The 12,483-nt window shown below is 37.1% G+C and overlaps 1 protein-coding gene across 5 annotated transcripts in view; it reads right to left on the bottom strand.

The window, feature by feature from the left end:
* The window catches only part of NBAS (neuroblastoma amplified sequence), a 339,068-nt gene that overhangs the window by 148,842 nt on the left and 177,743 nt on the right, over nt 1–12,483 (bottom strand). For all 5 annotated transcript variants that reach the window (XM_029231716.1, XM_029231717.1, XM_029231719.1 and 2 more), the window contains 3 exons: nt 12,327–12,440; nt 10,047–10,204; nt 8,938–9,027 (listed from right to left, as the gene is read on the bottom strand). In XM_029231716.1, the coding sequence (XP_029087549.1) occupies nt 8,938–9,027; nt 10,047–10,204; nt 12,327–12,440 (362 nt within the window). The remainder of the gene's footprint in view (nt 1–8,937; nt 9,028–10,046; nt 10,205–12,326; nt 12,441–12,483) is intronic.

Raw genomic sequence — 12,483 nt, 5'->3', positions numbered from 1 at the left:
TATATTATAGCAGTAAAAGAAAATGACTACATCATGTTAGGATCCTTAATAATTTCTAGAAAAGCATTTGAATTTTATTCTTACTGCTAATGTATTTAAGCTGTACTAACCAATACTTACAGTTTACCTACTTTGCTGTTGGTTAAGTTTTCTCAAAAGATTTTCTAATTTTTTAACATGAAAAAGAATTGTGTCCCAGCACTAGAAGAAATGATAATTATGTGATGCAACAGAGGTGTCAGCTAATGCTACAATGGCAACTATACTGCAACATTAATACATCAAATCAATGTATTACACACCTTAAACTTACACAATAATGTATGTTGAGCGTATCTCAATTAAAAAAATTTTTTTAAACCTCTGTTTCCCAGGACCACTTTTGGTGACACAGCAGGCTATAAAACAATTATTCCATTTCATAAAATAAACCTAAAATTTACTCTGTTCATATGGATTGGCTAACTCAAGATAGAAAGTTTTAAACATGGAAACTGAAAAGTTTGTTTCAGAAGATAAATGAAATTCCAATGCACAGAAATGTACATGATAAAAGGATTTTCTGTGAGAGATTCCTCCCTTATAAGAATTATAAAAGAGAAAGTAAAATAAAAGGCTCATTTAGACTGCAGAAGAAGCATTTAATTTGGGGGCAGTCTACCAAGATTATAGTGTAACCAGAGGCATTAATGAGGAAAACAGTTTTCTTTCAACTCCATGTAATAGGGAAAGCGAAAAGAGGTTAGGCAAAATTTACTCCTGAAATGATTACTACTGGCAGTTTTTATAGTCATAGTTGCACACTGCTAATTAATTTACAGTGTATAACAGCAGAAATAGATCAATCCCCCAAACCAGGTCAACAACCCCCAGCATAAAATTTAACATGAAATCTCATTAATGTCAAGTGTTAACACAGCTCAAAGGTTAATCTCCTAAGCACTAATAGTATTTTTCAAGTCCTACAATAGACAACATAACCAAACAGGTTCACAAGAACAAGGACAGTTCCATACATCAAGCGTGGCTTACAGAAACAATTCTTGTTGATCAATTACTATAGTAATCTATTTCGGAGCTGCTCTCTCTGGTATCTGGTAATTTGAGGGTTAATTTCTGGGAAACCTGTTTGCCAACTGAGAACTGAGCTGGTGGTACCCATAACCTAGGTAAGGATCACAAACAGAGTTCAAACTCAGCTCAGCCCCTACCCTCTCTACTCCAACATATCTGTAAATAATCCAAAGTACTTCCCTGCACCTAACACTTACTTATAGCAAATTTCATCCTGAATTCGAAATATTAAGAATGCAACCGTTATTACTGGTGGTACTACTTCTGGAACTATTTACGAGAAGAAGCAGTAGAAAAACACCCCGTGTTGTAAATCACTCTAAAGTCTGACTCTGCTTCAGTTCATCTGCTAATTAACAGGCCAGGCTACAATTTAGACGTTCTCATCTTTGGGAGTCATAGCCCCCTATACATTTCTAATGAAAGCTATAACTGCTTTCCCCAGAAAACTGAATGCACATTCATGTGTACATACATGAACACACAAAGTCACAAACAGACATATACTAACACAAGAAATTTGACACACTATTTCAGGGGCTTTAGGGACTGAATCTTTTTTGAATCTTCTAGCATTCTTGGATCCAGATTAAGAGAACTGTAGTTAGGAAAAACAGAGGTATATGGAGTATATTTTTATTTTCTTTTTCCATGCCCAATTTTTTAATCAGCACTTACACAAAGTTATGGAGGACAGACCACAAGAAAACAGGAAACTGTCTCTCTGAGGAGCCCATTTCTCCCATTTTATCCCAGGGCAATACTAGCATGAATATGCAAAGATGTGTACATAAAATGCTCAGTGCAGTTCAGTCCAAAATAGAGGAAAACTGGGCACAATCCAAAAGTTGAAAAGCAAAGGAAAAGATAAATAAATCATGGTACATACATATGCAGTGACCACTGTTACACCATGACATAAATGGTCTATATGTAATGACAAGGGCAGATGTCCGTGACACATATCATTATATGAAAAAAAGCAAGCTTCAAAATAATATATGCAGTACAAATCCATTTTAGTTTAAAGAATAAAATAATAGTCCTCCAGGAGACAGAGGAGAGCTATACAGAAAATCTGTCTATGCTCAGAAAAAGTCTGGAAAGATATGTATAAACTTTAAAATGTTTACCTCTGAGCAGTGGGATACACAGAATGGGGAGAGAGAAAGAACTGAGAGAGAAGGAAGAGAGCTTACATATCAATGTATTATTGATTATTTTTATATTTCAAAAAAATCAGAAAGACCAAAGTTACCACAAATATACATGTAGGTCTTATCAAAAATTAACAAATGTCAGTATTTTTTCATAAGTGTTTCACATATCTTTTTTTTTTTACTTTCAAGAAATAAAGTATGCCAGATTATATTGATTATCTGAACTCCTATATTATCTGAATTCCTAACAATCCCTATAAGCGGATTGTTAAAATAGAAGCCTGTACTATATTTGTAATTAAAGAAAACGTTACACATTCCAGTCAAGATGGAGTCATGAATTATGTTGCAATATGCTCACCATGCTCCAAAATACTGAGAATGATAGAAAGAAGAGGCAAAAGACACTCAACTTTATAGAGTTCAACACTTGGGGGCTCAAAATTCAGATGCTGGCAATGGCCGCCAGGCCCTCCTTCTCAGAGAAGAACTGGGAATTAAAAGGATTCCCTGTAAGACGGAGAACTTCATCCTGGCTCACTGCCTGGGGTTATGCATTTATATTTATTTCATGAAGCTGTGGGCCGATGGAGGCAGAGAACTTGAATCAGAGCCCAAAGGAACTGGGCAAAACCATCACTGGCTCCATGTCTGTATTTCTCACATCCTCACTAGTACAGGGGGAGGGAGTCCCAAGTGAAAAGCTACTCTAGGATGTGGTTCTGGACTGAAGCACCAAGGGATTAGATAGGAGGAAACCACAAAACTACAGAATCCTTAAGGAGGGTCTAGGGAAATAAAGATTAAACTGAATGAGGACTTCCCTGGCGGTCCAGTGGTTAAGACTCATTGATTCCACTGCAGGGGGACACGGGTTCAATCTCTGGTCAGGGAACTAAGATCTCACATGCTGTGCTGCATGGCCAAAAAAAAAGAAAAAAAAATTAAACTGAATGGTAGGGCTCAAAACAAGCTTGCAAACCAAAATTTCAAAACATCCGGAAAAATGAAAATTACTAAGGCAATAATTTTAACAAAAATCCACTGCAGATGAAATCACTTTACACTTCATAATATTAATGTGTGCCTTTTGCAATATAAGATTGAAAATCCTTTAAGAAGGAACAAGATATCACATAAAAGAAAAAACAAATATGATGCGATCAAGTCCATTTTTGTTTATGATATGAGGTAAAGTTCTAACTCATCTTTCTGTATGCGGATATTCCTCAAGCCTATACTTCGATCTCATACAAAAAGTGGTTCATTATTACTTATTTATCAATAAATATAAAAGCTAAAACTCTTAGGAAAAAAAGCACAGGAGTAAATCTTCACAACCTTAAGTTAGGCACAGATTTCTTAGATACAACACCAAAAGCACAAGCAATAAAAGAAAATGTTAATAAACTGGACTTCAGCAATATTAAAAGCTTTTGCACTTCAAAAGTCACCGTTAAGAAAGTCAGAAGTCACCGTTAAAGTAAAAAGTCAAATCACACACTGAGAGAAAAATATTTTCAAATCACACATCCAACAGCTTGTATCCAAGAGTTTAAAAACAACAGCAAAAACTCTTACGACTTAGTAAGGAGACGACAAATAACACAGTTAAAAAATGGGGAATATATTTATAGCCATTTCACCAAAGAAGGTACAGAAATGGCCAATAAGCACATGAAAATATGCTCATTATCATTAGTTATTTGGAAACACATACCAAAATGATAATGAGATACCACACACACCTACAAGAGTTGCTAAAGCAAAAAGCCGGTCGAGAATGTTAGCAAGGATACGAAGAAACTGGAACCTTAATACTTCCTGGTGCAGCCACTTTGGGAAACAATTTGGCAATTTCTTCCAATATTTAACACACATACACCATACAGTCCTTCAGTTCCGCTCCCAGATACCTACATGAGAAATCAAAACGTATTTCCATACAAAGACTTGTATACCAGTGCTCACAGCAGCATTATTCATGATAGCTAAAGAGTGCAAACAACTTAAACGTCCATCAACTGCTGAAGGGGAAAAGAAGGGGTTGTCCGTGGTACTGAAATACAACTGTCATTTGCTTGCTTTTATTTCAGTATTTCTAAATAATCCATTTATAAATTCAAAATAGCTGTATGCTTAGCCCATGCCTCAATTCTAAACATTAATTAGTCCAGTTGTATAAATCTGTAGCCACTTAAGATGTTCATAACAAGAATTCCCACAGTGAAAATGATTGTTTAATGGGAACCTTGTATATTAACCATTTCCAACTCTAATTAGATTTATCTGGGGAAAACACTATTGGCTACGTGATATAACTAACACTAACTAAACAAAATGTTAATACACTCTAAGTGGTGGAATACTGTTACACCTAAAAAAAACATAATAACCAACATTAATAAGAAACTAGAAATCTTTGATTTGGTAGTTATTCACAAATTATGCGTTTTGTTCTATTTAAAAACAAATATCTTGTTCACCGGGACAACAGCCAATACCTTAGAACTTGTATGCTCCACTTGTACTAATGCAAATGCAACAGAACAGCACTTAACATCTTTTCTTCGCTTGGATACTTAAGTAAAAATCATTATTTTCACAACTGAGTAATGAAAGTCTTGGGCATTAAGCAGATTACATATACAGTCAGCTCTCATTTATGAGTTATAATTTAACGTGGTTATTACATCTACTGTTAATGTGTAACACACGGCATCTTACGGCTAAGCACTGCAGTTTAATCTAATAATAGTAGCTATAATATTCTGAAATGTGCTTCATGAATCAAAGCCATCATGTGTTCACTGAGGGCTTGGATTAGCACTTCATGAGACCTAGATCTATTACAGCTTGTCGGAAGAGGAAAAAGGAAGACCGGAAAGCTTTTAAGGAGCTAAAAAAAAAAAAAAGACAGAAACAGACAATCCTTTTGGAAGAGTCCCTTTTCCTCGCTAAATGGATCCTGTGGAGGACTGCTAGCGGTCTCCTACAGTTACTGGAGAAATCTTAATGGAGCAGTATGTGCCCACTTTTGGTGACACAGCAGGCTCTACTCCAAAGAGGCTACCAAGGGGCCGGGCTGACACTTTCTAATTCATCAGAAAATAGGAAACTCAAAAGCCACAAAAGGCTTTTCATGGATTCTATAAAGAAGGATGGGGATTCAGAATAAGCTTATGGAGCTGAACTCAGCAAAAAATGGTGCAATTCTCTACTAAACAGAGAAATGATACTCCCCCTTACAGTGGCCGAAATACAACAGGACCTCAATAGCAACCAGAGCACACACATATGAGTTAAACTGGAAATTCCCTATGTTTTTAGGCTAAAATCTACTTTCTAATTCATTTTTACCATACACTAATCTTTTTGCAGTGGGAGTTTCCAAATTAGCTTTACTAAACATTTACGAGGCAGTCACTCTGTGACAAGCAGTCTATGGAGAGAGCGCAAAGGTAAATGACATGCTTCCAGTTGCCGCACAGACCAAACCGTACCACACACGTGCTGATACGATGATGCGAGATGCTTGGGGGATGCGGGGGAGGGAACAATGCGGACTCAAGGAAAGCTTGATAAAGAAAACGACAGCTTAGATGGGATCAGGAGGGCAGGAAGATGACAAGAGCACAAGACAAGAAGGGCAGGACAGGCAAAGAGAACCCTAGATAACACCAAAGCTGCGAGAGAGCCTACTCAGAGAACGGGGCAACTTCAGTGTGACTGGAACACAGCACGTGTTTGGAAGGCATGAAAAGAGAGGAGGCTGTGGAGACAGTGGGTGATACGGCTGAACAAGTGGGGAAGGATCAGAGGTTCAAAAGGTACAAAAATGGGGATAAAGATCTCATGAAAAGCAGGTCTTCCACTGGACCTTGAAAAATAGTAAAATTTGCCAACTCCCCAATATAAGAACTGTTTTGAATCCCATGGAGAAAACACCATAGAATTTAACGTGCTTTCATATCCAGTAAGAGAAAACCGAACAGAAACTAATCAATACAACAAGTCAAAACACGCCAAAGGACAAAATACACCTACACCACTCCAGGCCCCTGGAAAATGCTATGACTTCCGTTCAAAGACAGTGTAACCCCTGGAAAATGCTATGACTTCCGTTCAAAGACAGTGTAACAACGGTAACCAAAGAAAGTCCACTATCTGCAGTGCTGACTGCAGAACACAACCCTCCTCCGAGTATCTCTCCTTCTAGAACTGTGATGTCCAACCTGGTACTCAGTGGCCTTGTGTGGCTAGTAAAATTAACATAAATAAAACCAAACAAAATGTAAAATTTGATTCCTTAGCTGCACGACCTTTATTCCATGTACTCAATAGCTACATGTGACTAGTGGCTACCACACTGGATGGTGGAGATACAGAATATTTCCCTCACTGCAGAAAATTCTATTGGTCAGTGCTCTCCTGGAGTCACCACTACAGGAGGAATAGGAGAAAAACCCTTAAGGGCCAAAAATCACATTACAAACTTCTTTGAGATCCTGAGATCACTTAGCACTGAACAGGGGATACACATGGGTATTCAATAAATATTTGTCAAACTGAATTTTAGTATAAAAGAAAGAATTATGGAAATGAAGTAATTGTACATATTCCACTGTAGGCAAAGCTAACCATTCCTTAACTCTATTAATAAATTCCACAATTGAAGCTCTGTACCAGAGTTCTAAAAGTAACTACACAGTATACAGCTACAGATGAATTCAGCAAGATGAATACAGCCAATTTATAAAGAAGATGTGGTGTGTACACACATACACACACACACACAATGGATACTACTCCGTCATAAAAAGGAATGGAATTCTGCCATTTGCAACAACATGGATGGACTTGGAGGGCATTATGCTAAATGAAATAAGTCAGAGAAGGACAAATACTGCATGATATCACTTATATGTGGAATCTAAAAAATACAACAAACTAATAAATATAACAAAAAGGAAACAGACTCACAGGTATAGAGAAAAAACTAGTGGTTATGAGTGAGGAGAGAGCAGGGGGAGGGGAATATAGAGCTAATGGATTAAGAGGTACTAACTATTAGGTATAAAATAAATAAGCTACAAAGATATACTGTATAGCACTGGGAGTATAGCCAATATTTAATAATAACCATAAATAGAGTATAACCTTTAAAAATTGTGAATCACTATTTTTTGCCTTATATTACATAATATTGTACATCAACTATATCTCAAAAAATTTTAAAAATTAAAAATAAAATCAATGTATGGAAATATAAGGCAAACAAACAAACAAAAAACACAAAGACAAAAAACAGGAGATTAGGTGTAGCTCACTTGTCACAACAGATGTCTTCCAAAATAGTTACTAGAAAAATGAATGACATTTTACACTTTGAAAGTGAAGCTTACCATTTAAAGGAATCCTGTGGAAACCAATCTATAAAGAGGATTATCATCTCTAAATTTATCTAGTTAGAATATTAGAAATAGCTACTGTCTTTGACCTAAAAAAGTGCCAATCCTGTGTTGCTACAAATAGTCATAAAAAGTTAAATTCCATGGAGCAAAGGCTGACCCACAAGAGGGAGGTCTCAGTGAGTACATGCTTCCTCCTTCCTCTCCCAGGGTGAACTCTCCTGAGACTCATACATACTTAATGGGTCCAGACAAATTTTATTCATAAGAATTTCAATGAGGAAAGGGAAAAGGGATTAAAATTCAATAAAAAATGGACAAGAGAACTGAATAGGAACCTCACTAAAGAGGACCTCTCCTGAGATAAGCCCATCTCATTAGTAATCAGGAAAATGCAAATCAAATCACAAAAAGCCACCACTGAACACTTAAGAGAGTAGATATCACTGAACACTTAAGAGAACTGGTAAAATTGAGAAAACCACCCGTGCCAAGGTGCTGGACTGGAGCAAACGGCAAATCCCAGACACCGCTGTTGAGAGTGCAACGGTAAAACCCCTTTAGAAACTTATCTGGGATTGTCGACTGAGGTTGAACGTACACATTTTTCTAATAACGCAGACTTCCAGGGCTAGGTAGATCCATGCCAGAGAGAAAGGTCTGCACATGTGCACTAGAAACACGTACAGAATGATGACGCAGCATTATTTTTAGTAACCAAAATGGAAAACAAACCAATGTCAGTCAACATTAGAAAGGATAAACTGGAATATATGCATATAGCAATAAATTTCTATACAGCCGTAACAATGAGTCAACTACAACATGTATAACAGCATGGACGGATCTCACAGACATAATGTTGAGTGTAACTATTTCCATAAAGTACAAAAACAGGTAAAATTAAACTATCATACTGGGAGGGGTGTGACAGGTTTTAAAGTTTTAAAACAAGAACAAAACACACTTGGATCTAGTTATTGGGATGAGTCAGGATCTCTGGAAGGAGAGAGATTAGAAGGGCGTGAGGGGACCTGTGGAAGGCCTGTCATGAGCTATTTCTTCATCTGTGTGATGGTTTCATGGATGTTTTCTTTATGATACTTTATGATACTTGGACATCTTTGTTTTGTGTATTTTTCTATATGTTATATTTCACACAGAAAAAGGTTTAAAAGAACAGTCTTCTCACACACACACACACACACACACACACACACACACACAGTAGGGTGACCGTTTCATTCCTCTCACAACCACCTTTCACACTGCCCCCTCTCACCCTGACTCACCTCTTGTAGCACTTTGCTCATCAGTGGTGACACACTGATAGTCTCTCCTCCTTCTGGATGGATTTGGAAATTCACTCTTTGATAAAGAATCTGAAAAAAGAACAACTATTTTTAAATTTGCCTCATTTTACAATGTAGGCTTGAAATTTAAAAAGTACTCTTTTGAGGGGGAAAAAAAAAACAACCCACTATTTCCTAATGACTACTTTGTGGTAACAGGCTTACTATGGGACTTCATGAACACCTTCACAAGGATGCAACCACAGTTTCAGGATCAGAATCAAGTGTGAAAAACCTGATATACAATGTAATAAATGACCATGAGACGAAAATGTGATTTCCAGAATCTCTTCACATATATATATATATATATATATATATATATATATATATATATATATATTATATATATTTTTTGCGGTACACGGGCCTCTCACTGTTGTGGCCTCTCCCGTTGCGGAGCACAGGCTCCGGACACGCAGGCTCAGCGGCCATGGCTCACGGGCCCAAGCGCTCCGCGGCGTGTGGGATCTTCCTGGACCGGGGCACAAACCCGCGTCCCCTGCATCGACAGGCGGACTCTCAACCACTGTGCCACCAGGGAAGCCCTCTTCACATATTTAACAGTACTGTATTTCCTAACCAGAGTACCATCCTCCCTGACACAGATTTAGCCTGTGAATTTTAGGAAATTCAGCTTCTCTCTAACCAAAGCCCATATCCTGCCATTTCCAAAGGACTTCTAAGGGGATGGTGCCATCACTGGTTTTAATTCATATGGTTTCAAGTATATTGTACAAAACCACTTCTTACATATTTTATTCTTGACAGCACTAACTTTCCCCATTATATTCAATAATTTATTTCCTAATATACTTTCTTTTTTTCTCATACCTGTACCCTTTCTTCTTTACTGTAATAAAGCCAACAACACTAATTTATATCCTAATATCTTCGAATCCCTTTTCATATAAGTGACAGACTATTTCTTTCCATAAATTAAAATTTTCATATTGCTGAAAAAGAAAGAGCACAAATCCCAAATCCACAGACTCAACAAAGTATACTTCATACAGTTCAGGAGCACTTACTTTATTGGGAACACTTACTTCTGTCTTCAGAGAGCTGCTGGCAGCCAAAAGAACTTCAATCCTGCTAGCAGGGCAATGTGTCAAAGCAAAAGCCACGAGCTCTTGACGAGTGGCCAAGTCCTGGTAACCTTCTGATTGTCCTAACTGGCTACAGACATCCCAACTTTTAGAATAACCTGGTAAAAGGGCAAGAAAAGACAAACTGATTTTCACTACAAGAAAAAATCTTTAATCTAACATGAGAAACGGCTTTCTGCTTAGGTCTTATGTTACCAAAGCAAAGTCAGTCATTAGTGATGCATATTATTATACAAGCAGAAGCACATAAGGATCTGAAACTAGAAAAGGAAGATTAGGTGAGTTCATTGTCTAGAAAGTTCAGTGCTGCTCCAGAGAAATTCTTCTGATAAACTATGTTAAATTTTACATTACCTGACAAGGCTACAAATAATCTACTGAGCTTTGATGTTGAGTAAAAGACTGGGTATCTGAATTCAGAAAGACTTGAGGGTATGGCCCAAGCACTTGTGTGAGCTTGAGAAAGTTCCAAGTGTCACACATCCTTCACCACTAAAAAACAATAATAATAATAATTCCTCCTTCATTGGGTTGTTAGAAGAACTGAACAATCTTTATTTAAAAACAACCTGTATTTAAAAGCTGTATTTATACACTGCAAAGCCTAGATAAAGAGAAATTATTATAGAGAGCTACACAGAATCATTCACTTTATAAAGACAGAGATCCAAGGACAGTGCCAAAAGTACAGTCAGCCCCTGAAACCAGCAGAGTTTTATCCTATGCAAGCTTACACTGTGAATTCTTAAAATGCACTTTTATTCTTATTTGAAGGCATTCCAGTTAGAAAGCAGGCCTTTTTTCTAAACATACAGAGTCAAAATTAGTCAAAATTACAGGTACCATCCTTATAGGAATAAAATTATTACAAAGCTCTCCAAGTAAGTGGTAATAAATTAAGACAACAATGATTATCCAGAATACCATAATTATTCTGAACCTAATGTTGCAAAATCACTAGGTTAATATTACAGAACACAGTTCTTTCAGGAAACCAGTTTTCTAATGCTGAGGTTATAAAGCGTTGAGCTTTTTCCCAGAGTTTTCAACATTTTCATAGATGTGTTGCCAGACCCTCTCCTTGACAAAACTTTATTCAGGCTTCTCTGAGCCCTCTTCTCAAGGAGGCCTATACCTTGGCCCAGTCCTTGCTGAACACGTATAACCCAGTTTTATCAAGAATCCTGCCAAGTTAGTTCAGAAAGAATCTCTCACCCTTGGTATCTGATCACCCCGGCCTGCCATCAGCAAGAATCCTGTTAAGTCGGTTTAGTACCAATCCCCCTACTCTTGATGTCTCTTCGCTGTCATTTTTCACCCATTGTTGACCCCTCAACCTGCTCCTCAGTGGTAAATTCCCAGCTGCCTTTTCTGTATTTGGAGTTGAGCCTGTTCTCTCTCCCCCACTGCAAAATTCATGAATAAAGTCTTCCTTACCATTTGTAACAAGTGTCAGAATATTTTTTTCCTTTAACAGTATACATACAGAAAGTATACCTAGCATCAGTGCACAGCTCCAGGAGTTACCATGAAGTGAAGCAGTGCATTTATAACCACTCACTAGGAATGCACAGACAATGGGTAAACGGATGTGCTTGAGTTTTCACACAGTCAGACACAGCTACAAAAAGCAGATCATTTAGCACAGAGCCTGTAATAAGACAGCATCACTTCCTACCCCTCTGGGGAATGTATTCTTTAATAGAGAAATTATTCCACAATATAACCTGCTTATCCTCCAGAGACTTGAGTTATAATTTCAATATGGAAAGTTTTAGGGTTGCGAACTACTTCCCAATTACTCAACATTAATTTGAAAAGCGTTATGCTATCTCTTAAAAAAATTAAAGAATAGAAATACTGACAATTTAGTCACAAATTATAGATACTTGAAATTTTTTAAATTTTCTTTTATATGGCAAATACATAAAAAGGCATTAAAATATTTTAAAATTGTTATTAAAATTATGAGCCTGTTTTTAATCTGTAATGGAAAGCAACCATATCTCAGATAAAATATAACCCTTGAGCCCATTAAAGTATGTATATTAATATACAAGCACATGGAATACATACTTATCAGCACTCACAAAACATTTCTCAAGGCTTACGAACACAGTGTGGTTGGCTTACTGATTAGGCAACTAATTTCAAAACAGACCTCTTCCATTATTCACCACGTAAAGAGGACATGAGCAAAGTGTTTAGTATCTACTTCACCTGTGGCCATCAGCTCCTGACAATGCACATTGGCAGCTTTGTAGTCATGGAAACGAAGTGCTTGCTCTACTAGAAGGATTAGAACCTGTCCACGCCTTTCTTCTGGGTCTTCACCTGTAAACACATGCAAATGACTTACTGATTCGGGCAGTATCAA

Source organism: Monodon monoceros, unplaced genomic scaffold (genome assembly GCF_005190385.1).
Source record: "Monodon monoceros isolate NGI ecotype Baffin Bay Population unplaced genomic scaffold, NGI_Narwhal_1 Super_Scaffold_19, whole genome shotgun sequence".
Taxonomy (NCBI): Eukaryota; Metazoa; Chordata; class Mammalia; order Artiodactyla; family Monodontidae; genus Monodon; species Monodon monoceros.
The sequence above is the reverse complement of the archived record's forward strand: the minus strand, read 5'-3'. Positions and strand labels throughout refer to the sequence as shown.